Source organism: Procambarus clarkii, chromosome 48 (assembly GCF_040958095.1).
Source record: "Procambarus clarkii isolate CNS0578487 chromosome 48, FALCON_Pclarkii_2.0, whole genome shotgun sequence".
Lineage (NCBI taxonomy): Eukaryota > Metazoa > Arthropoda > Malacostraca > Decapoda > Cambaridae > Procambarus > Procambarus clarkii.
Window position 1 is genome coordinate 7,492,537 of NC_091197.1, and position 20,305 is coordinate 7,512,841.

Sequence of the window (20,305 nt, forward strand, 5' to 3'; positions counted from 1 at the left end):
CATCAAAACAAAGAGCTAAGGGTGAAGCCGACAAATATGCAGGGCAAACAGACAGGTTTATCTTAGCACCATGTCTAGATAACCATTAACTATTGTGATGCGCTGAGTTTATTGTGAAATGCATGTGCGCATGAAATCCAGTGTTCCCAAAAAATTATTTTTTCTTATGAAAATTATGAATTCTCTTCCCTTAACATGTATATGTAAAAATAAATGTCAAATTCCACTTACTTTGGCCGTGAGGATGTGGACATCACATCGACAGTTTTATTTTTTTACAGTAAACTACAATTTCAAACTAAATTTTTCTAGTGGCTTTACATGAATGTAAAAATACCAATATAATGTAATCTCAACAACCCATTGTATCTTCTTGCAAATAAATTATTATTATTATTATTACTATTATTATTATAGGTGAGTAGTGTACGTGACACACCGCACACATTTACGCTGATAAGCTGGGTCTGATAAGATATATAGAGTATAAATTTATAAATGCGTAACTGTGAATATTATGCAAGTGGAGCCCATGCAGAACCTGAACCTCAGTTCAGGTTCTGATGTCTCTTATGCGCTTGAAGGAGACCTCAGCTCTAATTACACTAAGACAAATGGTAATGGCAGCTTCATATGCGGGATAGTGTGTCTCTGGAGCTGACTTTCGGTGACCACTAATGCGTATGTGCTGACATTTTTCCCCGGGCCGGGACAGTCCCGGGGATGTCCTTACAGGAAGTGGATGAGGCGCAGCGCCTGAATCATGAGTTAACTTGGTCACCGCCCGCCATGCTTCTCCTCCCTCACCGTCCGCCCCCCCCCCCATGCTTCTCGGGGGCGGGGGCCCGGGGTGGACTTGGGGGCGGGGGCCCGGGGTGGACGTGAGGGCGGGGGCCCGGGGTGGGCGTGAGGGCGGGGGCCCGGGGTGAGGGCCGGGGCCCGGGGTGAGGGCGGGGGCCCGGGGTGGGCGTGAGGGCGGGGGGCCCGGGGTGAGCGTGAGGGCGGGGGGCCCGGGGTGAGCGTGAGGGCGGGGGGCCCGGGGTGAGCGTGAGGGCGGGGGGCCCGGGGTGGGCGTGAGGGCGGGGGGCCCGGGGTGGGCGGGGGGCCCGGGGTGAGCGTGAGGGCGGGGGGCCCGGGGTGGGCGTGAGGGCGGGGGGCCCGGGGTGGGCGTGAGGGCGGGGGCCCGGGGTGGGCGTAAGGGCGGGGGCCCTGGGTGGGGGGCCCAGGGTGGGGGGCCCAGGGTGGGCGTGAGGGCGGGAGCGGCTGATGCAACTATGTAGTGCTCCGCCACCACACAACTCCCAGTTAGACTTAAATTAATAACAAATCTAACACCTAATTTCACAAAATATATCTTGATGTAAGGTATGAGGAGAAGAGGAGAGAGTGAGCGATGAGTGAGCGATGAGTGAGTGAGAGGTGAGTGAGAGAGTGAGGAGTGAGTGTGTGAGAGTGAGAGGTGAGGGGGGACTAGATGGTGTGGCGGAGGATCGACGTGACGCGACTGTTTACAACATGGCCGCCACGATGACAAACTAACACTTCCCCAGAGCGATGAACATGGATCCTACGCCCCGCAACTCTAACTTAGCCAGCCAACGCATGATGTCTTGTGGATTCCTGGACTGTGGCTACGTGTATCAGTGTGTTATTGAGGCCAAGAGGCACCAGGAACGGTGTGAGAAGACTGTCAAGTGTGGTAGCTGGGCGGCCAGACGGCCCTGGCGCGTAGGTCTACATCACCCACATATTACCTCTCCCTCCTGCACTTATCTGTTGCTTTAAGGTGAGATATGTATAGCCTTAAGTTTGCCGGATATGTGGTCTTATGTGGTGATATTTGGCTTGAGCATGGCAGGGCGGGTTGAACTTCCTGAAGGTCGAGCAGATTTGGGTCGATTTTTAATAGTTTTTTTATATATTAAACATGTAATAAAATATAAAATCCTCGCATGAATGTGAATATCTTTGAAGGTCACTATAATTTCATAAAAAGTGTGTGAATGATTTGTTGCATCACTGTGTACAAAGAGAGATGTGTAATTTATCCTCCCTTGTAACTTTGTGTAAAATTAATTTTGAGATGAACTTCCTACGTCAGTGGGAGTAGGAGTAGGAAGTTGATAAAATTAACAGGATTCATGTGTCCAGAAAAATAAGAAACCTAAACTCTTGTACACGTGCTGAAGTGCAGTACATGTACAAGAGTTTACATGTGCTGCATTAATCTTGCTGGAAATTCATACTGGTAGCTAATTTGGTGGGAGTTGAGCCTAGTGGGCTACTATCAAAGTGCACATAGGTGTTAATCTAAATGGAATAAATAAGGGTGAGAGAATAAGTGCCATACCAGTTCATAGAGGCAGTCCGGCAGACATAAACAATTATAGACCAATATCAAACCTACCCATACTATCAAAAATATTTGAAAAAATTATCTACAAACAGCTCTACTCCTACCTCATAAAATTTGACATACTCAGTCCTGTCAGTTAGGCTTCCGCTCCCAAAAGAGTACCAATGATGCAATTATTAGTCTCCTTGATATAATCTACTCAGCCCTTGACAAAAATGAGTTTCCGATTGGACTCTTCATTGACCTGAGAAAGGCCTTTTGATACTGTTAATCAGAACTACCTCCTACTTGAGCTCCATTATGGAATCTGAGGCCTTGCCCTGGACTATATCCAATCCTAACTTAGTGATAGACACCAATGTGTAGCCATCATAACCTCTCCCACTCTACCAATAACCGTTGGAGTGCCACAGGGCAGCATCTTTGGACCTCTCCTATTTCTTATATACATCAATGATATGCCTAATGTCTCTAACATTCTTAAACCTATATTGTTTGTTGATGATACTACCCTCTTCTACTCAGACCCCAACCCCCACACAAACACTTTTGCACACTTGGCGCACGAGCCCTGCACTACCTCGGGGGTTTCAGCGTTTCAAGGGAGCACACGGTAATTTTGAAAAGTGTATACTCTTTTTAACTTTGTTACCTCAAATCTCGTCCAAGGTTTTTCAATTTGGTATCATTGTGTTTGCAATAGAATTCTCTACAGGACTAAAGGCATATAAACTCAAAAAGCCTGGCTTACTACCTGCAGCAAACAAAGTGAGAGCGAGTTACCCGGGTGCGCGCAAGAGCAATGAAATGTGTACACTCTTCACTTTGGTCACCTCAATTCTCTTCAGGAATAAATGCATATGAACTCCAAAAGCCTGGCATACCACCCACAGCAAACAAAGTGACATCGCATTACCCCCGTGAGCGCTAATCAAGCACAATAAAATGTGTATACTCTTTTTCAACTTTATATATAAGGTATATAAGGTCCAAACCCGCGGCCCTCCCACTGCCAAGTGCGAATGCTAGGCACAGTTTTTAACGGACGACGCAATGCTGCGTCGTTACCGGGACTTCTATTGTTGAACGGACGACTCGATGCTGAGTCGTTACTGAGCAGTCCACTTATGGATGTCAACCAACAAACTAACATTAAACATAGAAAAGACCTACTACATCTTATTTGGAAGCAAATCAACAAATGCAATTCAGCTTCAGATAGACAATGTTAACATCAGTGATAAAAATGATGGAAAGTTTCTTGGCCTATTCCTAGACAAGAGACTGAACTTCAGCACCCACATACAGCACATAACTAAGAAAGTCCCTAAAACAGTTGGTATACTCTCCAAAATCAGATATTATGTACCTAACTCTGCTTTCATCTCACTATATTATGCACTAATTTATCCCTATCTTAATTATGGTATCTGTTCATGGGGTTCAACCACTGCATACCACCACAAGTCCATCATCACCCAGCAAAAATCTGCTATCAGAATAATAACAAACTGCTTTCAGACAACACTCAGCCCCCTTGTTTAAATCCCTAAACATGCTAAACAAACTCACTCCACACATTCTCTTGTATCAATTACATTTACAAAACCCTGTTCTTAAATGCAAACCCTGCTCTGAAACTCTCCCTGGACAGATGTAATTGGACCCATTATCACCCCACCAGAAATAAATATCTCTTTGATATCCCCAGAGTCAAACTTAATCTTTCTAAACACTATGCAAATAAAGGGACCTAGTCTATGGAACTCACTCCCTAATGAATTGAAAAGCTGTCCAACTTTTGCCTCATTCAAAAACAAAACTAAAAAGTATCTAATTTCATCTTCATAGTTTCCTACCTTGTGCTTTAAAATTGCACTGTATCTAGTGCTACCCAATCTCTTATTCTTTATGTACCTAATCCAAGCAACTTTACCATTGTGATAATTGCTGTCATATATGTGCTATCAATATGCTGTATTGTGCCTATTAATCTTTGTTAAACTACCAATCACGCTGTCAATGCAATCAATCAGAGCTACCAATGTGCTTTAATATACCTACTAATCTCTCTCATCTCATTTTTTTTCTTGCAATGTACCTGTTATCATTTTATAAATTCTGCTAGAATTTAACAACTTAACACTATCCTGGATTTTCCACTTGGAATTACGGGCGTTTTGCTTAACCGCTTGTCGGATCACGATGTAAATTTACGGACCGTGTTATATTGGGTATTTACTACTCGATCGACTTGGGGTTTGTATGAATATGTTTGCCATTAAATTTTTGTTTTCTCTAATAGGCACTGTGCCTATTTGAGAAAACGGCAATGTATTGTAACTTAGAGGAGAGACTATTGAATTGGTGACACAACGAGGGTAATCGCGCACTCCACACGCTCTTGTGTTGGCCGCGATCATGATTCTACATTTATATGCATATGTCTGTGTAGAGAATTTTATTCCGAACACTATACAAACAAAAAAAAAACGGAGTGAATCAAGTATAAACTTGAAAAAACATGAGCAAAGTAAAAACTTTTTACGCTCACGGGTACAAACACGCATAAGATTTTATTCGCCGCAAATTTATTTTATGCTCTGTTGGCCAATTCTACCCATGTTCTTATAGAACTTTCTATTGCGAACACATTGCTATAAAAATGAAATATGTAGCCCGAGAAATAATGTCATGACAGTGAAATAAGTATAAACTTTCAAAGCGCTGCATCACAACAGTGTCGTCGCTGCTGAAATCACGGCTAACGCTTCGCCCAGTTCCCACACTCGTGCGGAACATAATTAGACATTGATAGGCATATGTCTGGGTGGGGAATTTTATTGCGAGTTCAGTGATATCAAAATAAGCGCTGTAGGATGACACTAAGGCTGGCAACAAACGAAAGAGTATGAACATTTAAATCCTGTTTGGGTGTCACGGCGAGTCATCTTCGTGTTTATTTACTTCGTGGTGGGATAGCAAATGCTTGGGTGACATTTTATGCATATGATCTTGTAGATAATTTTATTGCCAACGCATTGATACCAAAATGAAAAATGTAGCTCGAGAATTCATGTTAGGAGCGTGAAAAGATTATAAATTTTTTTGTGTTTACGCTTGAGCGCCCAGAATGCCGCGCGCACCACCCGCTTTTTTTTTTTTTTGGCGAGTGCCGCGCGCACTAAAGTGTTAAAATTATGTTAGATTAAGGACCTGCCCGAAACACTGCGCTTACTAGTGGCTTTACAAGAATGTAAACACCATGCTATGTATCCTCACAAACCCAATGTACCTTCTTGTATATAAGTAAATAAATAAATAAGTGAAAGTAAATTCAATACATTGTGAGGTATTGTGTTAGGATATGATTCGAGATATCATGACGGGAAGGATATACCTATTCATATTATTGTTTGCCTTTTTTTATATGTATCTTTGTTATTGTTTTCCTCCAGAAATTAAGGCAAGTTTTATTTTGACAGGAACATTGAAAATGAGTGTGTGGATGGGGTCCCAGTCTGGTGGGTGGCCAGGGGGCACAAATATGAACCGTCACGACAAGGTTCAAGTGGTGCCGCAAGTTACACTGCAGCTTGACGTCCATCCCCCTGTGTTGGATACTTGTGGACTTGAAGTGCCAAGAAAGTCGTACTCCAAGCCAGGTAATGCAATGTCTGGTTACTTGTTGTAGCTTGTTGGTGTAAATGTGAAGTGTTATCCCCTGTCCATCCACTTGGATTGGTCGGTACAGTGATGGCTCACTTGTCGCAGGTGCAGCGTTTATTCCCCAATGGTTCTAGTGGTTGTGTGCCGTTTTCAAGTGTGTCATATCGCATTCTACACTGTTTTACTGTCTTAGTGTTTTCTCCTGATAATTTCATTTCTTGGTTGTCTACCTACACTAAATTATTCAGTTGTTTGTGGCGATTATCTTTTACCCATGGTCATAATTGTTTTATTTAAATTTCAATCATATTACTAAGAATGCTGTGTATAAATACAAAATTCTATCCCTACTAAATCTATGTCTTTGCAATATAGCGGTAAACTTGTTTTTTACGTGCAGGTTATGGGCTTGTAGCACTTGAGCTAAGAGCTGCTATTCAGCGGTTGTTCAACAATGCACACTGCTAAAAAAAAATTCTCTTGTTAATTGGGATATTGAAATTATCCTCCTCTCAGCTTCTTTTCCCTGCTGTACTTAGCCTAGGAAAACATTGGGTAAAATTATCATAGTTGTTTACAGATGACAAAAAATAGCTCATAAGTTAAGAAGTTATACTGTACTCGAGTATGAATCTTAAGAGAAGATATTTTTCTATAGAATTACACCAACACTGTAGATGGTTTCCACATATGGGAAGCCTGCGTGTTTTATTTATTATAAACATAATAAGTCTTGAATACAGTCTGGGTAATACACCATATTTATGATAAAATATGGTGACTCGGGGAAATATATACTGTTGAGGTGTATATTTATCTATATATGTGTATATAACTACAGTATTAAATAAATTAGTGTTATATTTTGTAAATATACATCTGGAAAGAGCATGTGTCTTTCTTGCTAGAAAACTATTTGCCATTGAGTATTTTGGTTACCTTTCAGTTCTCAGTACAGATGGGACCAAAGACATATTGCAACCAAAAGCTTAAGAGTAATTATCTCTTTGTGGCAACTCTGGCCTGACAGCTGGCAAGCAACAGACCGCCTGGGATGCACGCTGAGTCAGCGCCTGTTTTTTGCCAAACTTTCCCGCCCTATAGCGGGCAATATATGCGACTTACAATTTTTTTATTATTTTTCCCATGATCAGTGAACACAAATTAACAGGTTAGGAAGAAAAGATTTTTTTATTTTTTTTTTGTATGCGCCTGTGGGTGTCAAATGGTATATAGCCATGCGCCATTTAAGGGTTAAGGAAGCCTTCGAAATCTGTATCCTAACATTCAGGATTTGCAAATAAAGGGTCAATTTTTTCTCTTTATTTTTAATGGCAAATACAATACAGGTTTTAGACTTACAAATAATATCAGCAATGATTTTTGTAGCATATAAACATTAATTATATAGATTAAATATCTACAAGGTAGACATTGGTAGGCTGGTTTTAGTAACTCGGAAGCAACATCATGCAGTTATAGTGCAATGTTGTGCTGTTAGTTTAACCTATGCAGCAACTCTGAATTGGCCTTGAAGTTCAAGGCCAGTTCGTAACATCCCATGCCTTGAAGTGACATCATATCCTTATAGGCATGGCAAAGGACTACAAATTGTACAGGAAACTCAATTACCTTGTATCCACTGCCTCTCAGCCGGTGTTTGTGGCCTGCTGGTTGATCACCCCATCCCTATGCACCCCCAGTTCACACTGACAATTTTTTGCTCTTCATCCTTCAAGGTGGAGTCCTGGCTCCACCTCTCTCCTAGGCCTATACCCAATCAATTTCAACCAGGGGCAGAGTCTTCCCATGAGACCTGGATGGCACACTGGCTTAAAGAGAGAAGACATACCAGGCCTCTCCATAACCAAACAGCACAAGGGGAAAACTTGTGACCCAAAATTTGATACAATACCCAGGTGGGTGTGACTAATCTGCCTCCAGCAGTCAAGAGAGAGGGAGGGAGATGGGAGGAAGAAGGGGGAGAGAGGAGAGGCCTAATTGTTCACCTGACCATTGCTCCTATGAACAATCTACCAGAAGGAATACAGAATTATATGAACATGTTTGTTGTCAAATTACTAGGAAAGATGAAAAACATAGAGGATTGTTGTGTCCTTCAAGATGACCTTGGCAAAATAGATTTGTATAGAGCAACATTTGACTGTTGGAATTTAATTTGAATAAGTACTATGTTATGGAATGTGGATTGGGTGGTTATAAATAAGAACATAAGAACAAAGGTAACTGCAGAAGGCCTATTGACCCATACAAGGCAGCTCCTATTTATAACCACCCAATCCCACTCATATTTGGCCTACAGTCTCCGTGGTGTAGTGGTAAGACACTCGCCTGGCGTTCCGCGAGCGCTATGTCATGGGTTCGTATCCTGGCCGGGGAGGATTTACTGGGCGCAATTCCTTAACTGTAGCCTCTGTTTAACGCAACAGTAAAATGTGTACTTGGATGAAAAAACGATTCTTCGCGGCAGGGGATCGTATTCCAGGGACCATAGGATTAAGGACCTGCCCGAAACGCTACGCGTACTAGTGGCTGTACAAGAATGTAACAACTCTTGTATATATCTCAAAAAAAAAAAAAAAAAAATATACATGTCCAACCCACGTTTGAAACAATCGAGGGACCCCACCTCTACCACGTTACATGGTAATTGGTTCCACAAATCAACAACCCTGTTACCGAACCAGTATTTACCCGTCTTTCCTAAATCTAAACTTATCCAATTTATACCCATTGTTTCGTGTTCTGTTTTGTGTTGAAATTTTTTGCACCCTATTAATATCCCCTTTGTTATGTCCATTCATCCACTTGTAAGCCTCTATCATGTCACTCCTATCTCTTCGCCTTTCCAGTGAATGCAATTTAAGCTTCGTTAATCTCTCTTCATATGACAGGTTTCTAATTTTGGTAATTAACTTTGTCATCCTATGCTGGACACGTTCAAGTGAATTTATATCCATTCTATAGTACGGCAACCAAAACTGAACTGCATAATCTAAATGGGGCCTAACCAGAGACCTAAGTGGGGCCTAAAATAGGAGCTACTGTATCTCGAATGGGCCAATAGGCCTTCTGCAATTACCTTTGTTCTTATGTTATGATTTAGATTCAGGTTTGAGTAGGAACATTGCCAAATTTGCCGATGATATAAATATCGGTAGGGAAATAAGCACGGAAGAAGACTCGCTGTCACTGAAGTCGATATAAATAGAGTTTTGAAATGGTCGAAAGATTGGCAGATGCAGTTTAATGCTGATAAATATAAAGTTTTGATGCTAGGTAATGATGATAGGGTTACAAGATACGAGCTATATGGTGTTGAGATTGTGAAAGGGATCTGGGAGTTATGATTAGTAAGAATTTAAAACCAAAGGATCAATGCATGTATCATAGCAATCATAGCAATATGGAAGTTGTAGTGAAGGACCTGGTGACTCTAGTGGGAGCCCTGAGGACAGAGTTGGACTCTCTGCGGGAGGAGGTGCGTCAGCTTAAAAAACAACGAGAAGTAACGAAGGAGGAGACCAGCAGTAAAGGGACCTCGTCTTGGAGAGTTGCGAAAGACAGGGGCCTTAAGAAGACTTTGATAAAGCCGCCTTCAAACGCCATAGCAACTTCAAATTCTTTTGACGTTTTGGAGGACGAGTGCTGTGGAGAGACTGTGGATCGCGCAAAAGGGAAAGCAACGAAGAGAAAGGAAGCGCAGGCCCCTCAGAAAGTAAAGGAAGTACCTAAGCAAACATTAGTTGTGGGAGATTCCCAGATAAGGTATTTGGATAGAACGTTTTGTGCTAGAGATAGGGGGAACAGGTTAAGGGTTTGCTATCCCGGAGCTGGCATTGGTGATATTATAAACAACATGAATGATATTATGGCTGGTAATGGGAACAATCCCATTATTTGCATTAGCGTGGGAGGAAATGATGTTGGTCGAGTCAGGAGTGAGGAACTGATTCAGAGGTATAAAACAGCCATAGAGTTAGTTAGGAGCAAGGGAGGAATCCCGATCATATGTGGCATTCTTCCAAGAAAGGGAGTGGGAAATGAATGGATATCGAGGGCACTTGGTGTCAATTGCCGGCTGGAAAGATATTGCAAATCAAATGCAATATCTTTCATAGACAACTGGGAACACTTCTATGGAAGAAATGAAATGTATGCTTGTGATGGAGTGCATCTATCGAGAGCTGGGGTTGTTGCTGTTGCGAACTCGCTAGAAGAAGTGGTTAGAGGTGTTTGGGTTTAAACTGTTAGTAGATAGAGGTATGGGAATTGATTTGGAGGAAGGAGGTAATAAAAGTATGTGTTTGTGGGAGAAAGGAATTGGCAAAACGATCAGGGAAAGAGAAGGTCCGCAAAATAACAATTCACTTAGGGTATATTACACTAACAGTAGAAGTCTAAGAAATAAAATTAACGAATTAAATGCTCTTGTCTGCACAGAAAAAATAGATATTATTGCACTTACCGAAACGTGGATGAATGTAGAAAATAGAGAACTATTAGCTGAATATCAAATATATGGATTTAAACTATTTCACACAGATAGATATATTAGACGAGGAGGTGGAGTAGCCATATATGTTAGGGACAATTTGAAATGTAGTCTCAAAGAGGGAATCAAAACAGAGCCACACACAGAAACTATTTGGATTGAATTAAACGAAAAAGCTAATAATATTATAATAGGAGTAATATATAGGCCACCAAATTTAGACAGAATGGAAGCAAAGCATCTATGGGATGAAATATCTAGAGCATCTAGATCTAACAGTATTTATGTCATGGGTGACTTTAATTTTAGCGGAATAAACTGGTTGAACAAAACAGGGAATAGTGAAGCAGAAGATTTTCTAGAATTAATTGACGATTGCTTTCTTACGCAACACATTAAGGAACCAACACGGGAAAATAATATTTTAGATTTAGTGTTAACTAACAGGGAAACGCAAATTAATGACATCGAAATAGGGAGTGAGCTAGGGAGCAGTGATCACAAAGAAATCAGATTTAGCATAGAATGGAATAGACCAGTAGGAGAAAATTCTGTTAAAGTGCCAGATTTTCGAAAAGCTGATTTTAATAGCCTAAGAAATTTTTTGGGTCAAATTGATTGGAAAGGCTTGGGTATGGGGTGTGGGCCGGTCTTGGAGCGAGACATGAACCCAGCGATAGGTGACTTAAATGGGGATTTCGATGTGGATTCAATATATAACTTATTTAAGAATATTCTAAACAAAGCACAGGAACGTAGTATACCATACAAATTGAATAGATCGTATACTAATGACCCAAAGTGGATAACAAAGAATTTGAAGAACCTTATAGGTAAAAAGAGAGCTTGGTACAAAAGGATTAAAAATGGGGAGGTCACTTTAGAACAGGAATTCGTACAACTGGTTAGAAATGTTAAAAAAGAGATAAGGAAAGCAAAAAGAAACTATGAAGTTCGCATAGCAGGGCAAGCAAAGACAAATCCTAAAGGGTTTTTTCAGTTATATCGTACTAAGACTAGGGAAAGGATAGGTCCATTAAAAACTGAGACAGGTCAAATAACAGATAGTGATGAAGAGATGAGTAGTATTTTTAATAAATATTTTGTATCTGTATTTACTAAAGAGGAACTTAACAATATGCCTTCAGCCGAACAAGTCTATGTGGGTGGGGACGAGGACAGGTTGACGAGTTTAGCAGTTACCAGGGAGGATGTTCTTAAACAAATAGTAAAACTCAAACCAAACAAATCCCCAGGGCCGGATGAAGTGTTTGCCAGGGTGCTTAAAGAATGCAAAGAGGAGCTTTGTGACCCACTGTCAACCATATTTAATAAATCAATAGAGTCAGGCAGAGTGCCAGAGTTTTGGAAAGTTGCTATTGTGATACCAGTTTTTAAGAAAGGAGATAGATCACTTGCGTCTAACTATCGACCAATTAGCCTAACGTCTATTGTGGGAAAGTTACTCGAATCTATAATAGCAAATAAAATTCGTCTTCATCTTGAAAAACATAAATTAATAATTGAGTCGCAACATGGTTTTATAAATGGCCGTTCATGTTTAACAAATTTATCTTTTTATTCTAGCATTGTTGAGGCAGTTGATAGTGGTAAGGATTGCGATGTTGTATACCTTGACTTTAGCAAAGCTTTTGATACAGTGCCACATGAAAGACTGATTAAAAAAATAGAGTCTCATGGTATTGGGGGTGCTATATTAAGCTGGATTAGGGCATGGCTATACCAAAGGAAACAGAGAGTTAGTATAAATGGAATCAAGTCAGAGTGGGAAAATGTTGTAAGTGGAGTGCCTCAAGGCTCTGTCCTGGGACCTCTGTTGTTTATAATATATATAAATGATTTAGATTCAGGTTTGAGTAGCAACATTTGCAAATTTGCCGATGATACGAAAATCGGTAGGGAAATTAATTCGGAGGAGGACTCACTATCACTTCAAGTTGATCTAGATAGGGTTTTGAAATGGTCAAAGGATTGGCAGATGCAGTTTAATGCTGATAAATGTAAAGTTCTGAGGTTAGGTAATGATGATAGAGTTACAAGATACGAGCTAGATGGTGTTGTGATTGCGAAGTCGGATTGCGAAAGGGATCTGGGAGTTATGATTAGTAAGAATTTAAAACAAAAGGATCAATGCATAAATGTTCGTAATAAGGCAAATCGGACACTTGGATTTATTAATCGCAGCGTTAGTAACAAGACACCTGGTGTGGTTCTCAAGCTATATCTTGCTCTAGTTAGGCCCCATTTAGATTATGCAGTTCAGTTTTGGTCGCCATATTATAGAATGGATATAAATTCACTTGAACGTGTCCAGCGTAGGATGACTAAGTTAATTCCCCAAATTAGAAATCTTTCATATGAAGAAAGATTAACAAAGCTTAAGTTGCATTCACTGGAAAGGCGAAGAGTTAGGGGTGACATGATAGAGGTTTACAAGTGGATGAATGGACATAACCGGGGGGATATTAATAGGGTATTAAAAGTATCAACACAGGACAGAACACGAAACAATGGATATAAATTGGATAAGTTTAGATTTAGGAAAGACTTGGGTAAATACTGGTTCAGTAACAGGGTTGTTGATTTGTGGAACCAATTGCCGCGTAACATTGTGGAGGTGGGGTCCCTCGATTGTTTCAAGCACGGGTTGGACAAGTATATGAGTGGGATTGGGTGGTTATAGAATAGGAGCTGCCTCGTATGGGCCAATAGGCCTTCTGCAGTTACCTTTGTTCTTATCGTCCCCACCCAAGTCTATGTGGGTGGGGACGAGGACAGGTTGACGAGTTTAGCAGTTACCAGGGAGGATGTTCTTAAACAAATAGTAAAACTCAAACCAAACAAATCCCCAGGGCCGGATGAAGTGTTTGCTAGGGTGCTTAAAGAATGCAAAGAGGAGCTTTGTGACCCACTGTCAACCATATTTAATAAATCAATAGAGTCAGGCAGAGTGCCAGAGTTTTGGAAAGTTGCTAATGTGATACCAGTTTTTAAGAAAGGAGATAGATCACTTGCGTCTAACTATCGACCAATTAGCCTAACGTCTATTGTGGGAAAGTTACTCGAATCTATAATAGCAAATAAAATTCGTCTTCATCTTGAAAAACATAAATTAATAATTGAGTCGCAACATGGTTTTATAAATGGCCGTTCATGTTTATCAAATTTGTTATCTTTTTATTCTAGCATTGTTGAGGCAGTTGATAGTGGTAAGGATTGCGATGTTGTATACCTTGACTTTAGCAAAGCTTTTGATACAGTGCCACATGAAAGACTGATTAAAAAAATAGAGTCTCATGGTATTGGGGGTGCTATATTAAGCTGGATTAGGGCATGGCTATACCAAAGGAAACAGAGAGTTAGTATAAATGGAATCAAGTCAGAGTGGGAAAATGTTGTAAGTGGAGTGCCTCAAGGCTCTGTCCTGGGACCTCTGTTGTTTATAATATATATAAATGATTTAGATTCAGGTTTGAGTAGCAACATTTGCAAATTTGCCGATGATACGAAAATCGGTAGGGAAATTAATTCGGAGGAGGACTCACTATCACTTCAAGTTGATCTAGATAGGGTTTTGAAATGGTCAAAGGATTGGCAGATGCAGTTTAATGCTGATAAATGTAAAGTTCTGAGGTTAGGTAATGATGATAGAGTTACAAGATACGAGCTAGATGGTGTTGTGATTGCGAAGTCGGATTGCGAAAGGGATCTGGGAGTTATGATTAGTAAGAATTTAAAACAAAAGGATCAATGCATAAATGTTCGTAATAAGGCAAATCGGACACTTGGATTTATTAATCGCAGCGTTAGTAACAAGACACCTGGTGTGGTTCTCAAGCTATATCTTGCTCTAGTTAGGCCCCATTTAGATTATGCAGTTCAGTTTTGGTCGCCATATTATAGAATGGATATAAATTCACTTGAACGTGTCCAGCGTAGGATGACTAAGTTAATTCCCCAAATTAGAAATCTTTCATATGAAGAAAGATTAACAAAGCTTAAGTTGCATTCACTGGAAAGGCGAAGAGTTAGGGGTGACATGATAGAGGTTTACAAGTGGATGAATGGACATAACCGGGGGGATATTAATAGGGTATTAAAAGTATCAACACAGGACAGAACACGAAACAATGGATATAAATTGGATAAGTTTAGATTTAGGAAAGACTTGGGTAAATACTGGTTCAGTAACAGGGTTGTTGATTTGTGGAACCAATTGCCGCGTAACATTGTGGAGGTGGGGTCCCTCGATTGTTTCAAGCACGGGTTGGACAAGTATATGAGTGGGATTGGGTGGTTATAGAATAGGAGCTGCCTCGTATGGGCCAATAGGCCTTCTGCAGTTACCTTTGTTCTTATGTTCTTATGTTCTTATGTTTGTAATAAGGCAAATAGGACACTGGGATTTATTAATCAAAACATTAGTAACAAGACACCTGGTGTTCTTCAGCTATATCTTGCTCCATTTAGATTATGCAGTTAAAAACAAAAGAACAAAAGCAACTGCAGAAGGCCTATTGGCCCTTATGAGGCAGCTCCTATCTATAACCACCCAATCCCACTCATAAACATGTCCAACCCGCGCTTGAAACAATCGAGGGACCCCACCTCCACCACGTTACGCGGTAATTGGTTCCACAAATCAACAACCCTGTTACCGAACCAGTATTTACCCAAGTCTTTCCTTAATCTAAATTTATCCAATTTATACCCGTTGTTTCATGTTCTGTCTTGTGTTGATACTTTTAACACCCTATTAATATTTTCTTTGTTGTGTCCATTCATCCACTTGTAAACCTCTATCATGTCACCCTTAACTCTTCGCCTTTCCAGTGAATGCAATTTAAGCTTTGTTAATCTTTCCCCAAATTAGAAATCTTTCATATGAAGAAAGATTAACAAAGCTTAAATTGCATTCACTGGAAAGGCGAAGAGTTAGGGGTGACATGATAAAGGTTTACAAGTGGATGAATGGACACAACAAAGGGAATATTAATAGGGTGTTAAAAGTATCAACACAAGACAGAACACGAAACAATGGGTATAGATTGGATAAATTTAGAATTAGGAAAGACTTGGGTAAATACTGGTTCGGTAACAGGGTTGTTGATTTGTGGAACCAATTACCGCGTAAGGTGGTGGAGGTGGGGTCCCTCGATTGTTTCAAGCGTGGGTTTGACATGTATATGAGAGGGATTGGGTGGTTATAAATAGGAGCTGCCTCGTATGGCCCAATAGGCCTTCTGCACTTACCTTTGTTCTTATGTAAATACTAGGTTCGTGTATCTTATACCTGTTACCATGAGGGGGGGTTTACAAGTGGATGAATGGACATAACAAAGGGGATATTAATTAATAGGGTGCTAAAAGTATCAACACAAGACAGAACACGAAATAATGGGTATAAATTGGATAAGTTTAGATTTAGGAAAGACCTGGGTAAATACTGACTCAGTAACAGGGTTGTTGATTTGTAGAACCAATTATCACATAACATGGTGTAGGTGGGGTCCCCTTGAGTATTTCAAATATGAGTTGGACATGTATATGAGTGGGATTGGGCAGTTATAAGTAGGAGCTGCCACGTATGGGCCAATAGGCCTTCTGCAGTTACCTTTATTCTTATGTTCTTATGTTTATACGTTGGGCAGGATTTGGCTTGGGAGGCTATTCTGGTATCTTCAGAGCCGCCTCTTTCATAAGAACATAAGAACATAAGAACAAAGGTAACTGCAGAAGGCCTATTGGCCCATACGAGGCAGCTCCTATTCTATAACCACCCAATCCCACTCATATACTTGTCCAACCCGCGCTTGAAACAATCGAGGGACCCCACCTCCACCACGTTACGCGGCAATTGGTTCCACAAATCTACAACCCTGTTACTGAACCAGTATTTACCCAAGTCTTTCCTAAATCTAAACTTATCCAATTTATACCCATTGTTTCGTGTTCTGTCCTGTGTTGATACTTTTAATACCCTATTAATATCCCCCTTGTTATGTCCATTCACCCACTTGTTTCACCACTCACGTTTGGTGGGTTCGTTCCCCAGTGTCCTTGCGTCGGTTACTGCGTTTCCGGCTTCCTCTTCAGGATTTTTGGGGTTCGGTGTCATGGCACCTTCCTCTTCCCCTCGCTCGATGTATTCATGGACGCCTCATCTCTTGGTTGGGGCTTTGTGACGAGTGCTTACCAGGCCAGCCAGGGGTATCGGACATCGTCCTTCCTTTAAGTTCACAGCATGGTGCAGGAGTTGTGGATGTGTGTGGCAGGCGCTGCGACAGATCAGTCTACCTTGGGGCTCGGTGATCCGGCTCCATTCGGATTCCCCATCCTTGGTTCATTGTCTCATCCGGGTGGGGTCTATTCGGTCAGTGACTTTGGGGATTGGTGCTTTGGGTAGCTCTTTTGCCGAGTTCTTGGGGTTTAGCTTTCCACGCCGTTTACATTCATGTTGTGTCCAACATCTTTGCTGTCTTTGCTATCGTACGGCCTGTCTCGCTTCATTCCTCTTTTCCACGGAGTGGACAGTTGACGCCGCCTCCTTCTTTTGGCTTTGTCAGAAGTATGGGCACTGGGGGTGAACCTTTTAGTGCCAATAATATGACCTTTGGTAAGGTGTAATAACTTTATTACACCTTACCTTTTGTTCCTGTTGCCTTGCTTTTTCATCCTCCCAAGATTTTCATCTCCTCACCTCTCTCTTGCCTATTTATTGCCATTGCCTCCTTCCTCTAATCATAATCGACTTGATAATGGTCCAGGACGGACTGAAACGTCGTCGTCTCTTCACTTGCTAGTGTGTGGTTTGGTCAACATTTTTTCAGCCACGTTATTGTGATTCCTCATCTGCACCTGTCTTATGTTTGCCAGCTTCCTGTCTGTTGTTAATGCTACCATATTTGTGTGTGCTCTCAGTATTAGTGATGTGTTGTATCTAGTTAACATTGTTGTATCTGATGCGGTCACTGATAGCAATCTTCCTTTTATGGTGCAATTCTATTCTAGTCTACTTTTATCTCCCACGTTTGATTATCTTGCATTATTTAAGGCTGAATGCCACATGCATGTGCTGTATACACATGAGAGATTGTACCATATTCTTTTATTTCCTTTCTACAGGTGGAGGTTCGGAAAAACAAGGAGGAAAGGGTGCACAGTTTTGGAACTCTTTGCGCACAGTATACAACAGCATCTGTTCAGTGAGAACCCCTGTCACCTGGGTCAACCCAGAGGCTGTTGCTCAGCATCACCCTCTGCCAAGTCAGTTTACTCCTCAGATCCCCTATCAGTGCAGTATGGAAAGAATGTGTGAACCCACAAGTGACCTGTGGTATCCAGTGCAACATGCAAGATCACAATTTGACTTCTTGGACCCTCTCACAATGTGGCAGAATCCTTCCTTTATGCATGACATTTTGCCTACTCCCTATGGCACCCAACTACCACAAAAAGTGTGCAAACCACTGAACCCTGAAGCCAAGGAGTGGGTACCTAAAGAGTACGCTAAGGATTGTGTGTCTTCCACCTCATTCCCGTCTACGACCACCTCTGAGTGCTTGAAAACTGAAGAACCAGTAGTGTCCTTTGACTTGCAGAAAACTGATTTCTGTGAGATAACCAACAGTGAAGTTGAAGCTATTCGATTGATGGAAAACAGTAGTCTTAACAATATCCAAGACGGAATGCTAGAGGTTGAAGAGGAAGGAGTTGAAGTAGAGGAGGAGGATTTTTTTTCAACTACGGAAGGATTTGACATCAGTTCTCCGAGTGAAACACTTGTGGTCGTTCCTAGTGCTCAAGTAATGAACAGCCACATGGCTAAGAGCTGCTCATCCCCTGATCATGGGGTTACTGAGATTAATATCTGTGATAATAATATGGTTAAGGATAATAGACCTTTAAGTTATGCCAGTATTGTAGGCAAAATGGCTTCCGTGCCTGAACCCTCAACTGCTGCTGTTCAGAAGTCTGCACAGAACAAGGTCAGGAATGGTCCAGTGGAGCAGCACATACCACACATTTTTACTAGTGACAAAAAGTACCCTAAAGAAAAGGCTGCACCATCTGTAGATAATAACAACAGCATCCCCCCCCTGTTCAAGAAAGTAACAAGAAATCAGAAAAAATGCAGTCAAAATTTTCTGAAGGAGCTTAAGGAATCTAGCCCAGTCAAAAGCAAAGATTATGGATCTGCAGTTATTGAGCTTGACCTTATGTGTTCCATCCCTGAAATTTCATCACCTCCCAAATTATCTTCAACAGTTACAACTTGTCCAATGGAATCCCCATTAACAGCTTTGCCAAATGATAAACTTCAGTCAACAGAACTGAAGATGCAACGTTCTTGTAGCGAGAGCAGCTCAAACGGCTCTCGTCATCGCACCGTGAGTGAATCTAGCATTACAAGTGTAGAGAGTGTAGACATTGAATTTGGAGATGATGTGGTGGACAGAAGCTGTGCAGTGATAAATATTTGTATCCTACCTGAACAAATTCAACCAAAATGTATTGAAAGTAAAAAATATTCAAATAATGCTCTAGCTCATATTCTTGGCTGTGATGACTCTGAGAGTGAAGATTCTGATGAAGACTCTGAGGATTCTGATAGTGATTGGGATAATGTATGTGTCAACAGTACAGAGAGTTTTGACCTTGATGATACCTGGGAAACTTTTGGAAATTGTCTTCTGACTCCAGAAGCTGGAAAACCCTCAAAGTTGTCATCATCATCAGCAGAGGAAAACATCACCATAGGTTCTCCTGTAAAGTCAAGTTGTGACCCTGCAAATGAAGAGGATCATACATTTACAGGAGTTACCTTGGAAGAAATCAACAAAAGGTGGAATGAGGACATAGAAAAAGATGTTTTGGGTAGTAGAGAGAGGAAGGTGAAATTTGGGGAAACAAACATTCATCCCATTATTGCTTGGGACTTTGCATACAAAATGGCAAGAAGAGGCCCATGGGAAATGTATGCTCGGGACAGAATGCGGTTCCAACATCGCATTGCATCCCTTGAGCCAATAATTTCTCCTGTACTGCAGGCTGACCATAGAGAGGTATTTTACAAGAAGCAGCAAAGTGAGGCATGTTGTCTCAGCTAACAGTACCTTATCTCTAGTCTTAATATACATTTAGATAGTTCTTTGTTAGATAATCAAGGATGGAGCATGGTATGGCAAAATATAATTCATTCTGATGATTAATTAGAAGTGTGGCAGTGCGGTTGTGTGGTTGGTCTACCATGTGGGATAGAGTTTGCATGTTCCTGATGTCAAACTTTTCAGTTGTATTAATGTTGCTGTAATATTATTATTATTATTAATCTTTTTTTTAGATTTTCAAATGTTGGTCATTTGCAAGTTTCCTTTTTCATTAATCATAGCAAGGAAAATAGGTACAACTATTCCACATGGCATCTGGCATTGGTTCTGTTACAGCCTAGATCTCTTACTGGCAATATGGTATTTTAATTGCACATAGTAAACCAATTCCATTGTGGAATTGTAATAGGTTTGTAAGTGGTGTTCTGCTAATGAAGTTCTTTGACTTGTGGTGAAGCAACGTTTCTTCTGGATTATGAAAGGAGAAAATTAAGCTTGCAATTTTCATGATACAAGGAACAGAGCTGAACTAGAAGCGAGTACAAATACCAAAGGAATCAGTTAAGTTTACATGAGTGGGTTAAGTATAATGTTATGTGTTGGAGGATGTGAAGTTGACATTACATATGGAAT

General features: G+C 40.9%; 1 protein-coding gene across 1 annotated transcript in view; it reads left to right on the top strand.

The window, feature by feature from the left end:
- The first annotated feature begins 1,410 nt into the window (after positions 1-1,410).
- The window catches only part of PPP1R15 (Protein phosphatase 1 regulatory subunit 15), a 20,389-nt gene continuing 1,494 nt past the window's right edge, over positions 1,411-20,305 (top strand). Inside the window, exons 1-3 of the mRNA XM_045752790.2 lie at positions 1,411-1,786; positions 5,842-6,021; positions 17,688-20,305. The exon at positions 17,688-20,305 is cut by the window's right edge and continues 1,494 nt beyond it. Coding sequence (XP_045608746.1) covers positions 5,853-6,021; positions 17,688-19,672 — 2,154 coding nt within the window. The 5' untranslated portion in view covers positions 1,411-1,786; positions 5,842-5,852 and the 3' untranslated portion in view covers positions 19,673-20,305. The remainder of the gene's footprint in view (positions 1,787-5,841; positions 6,022-17,687) is intronic.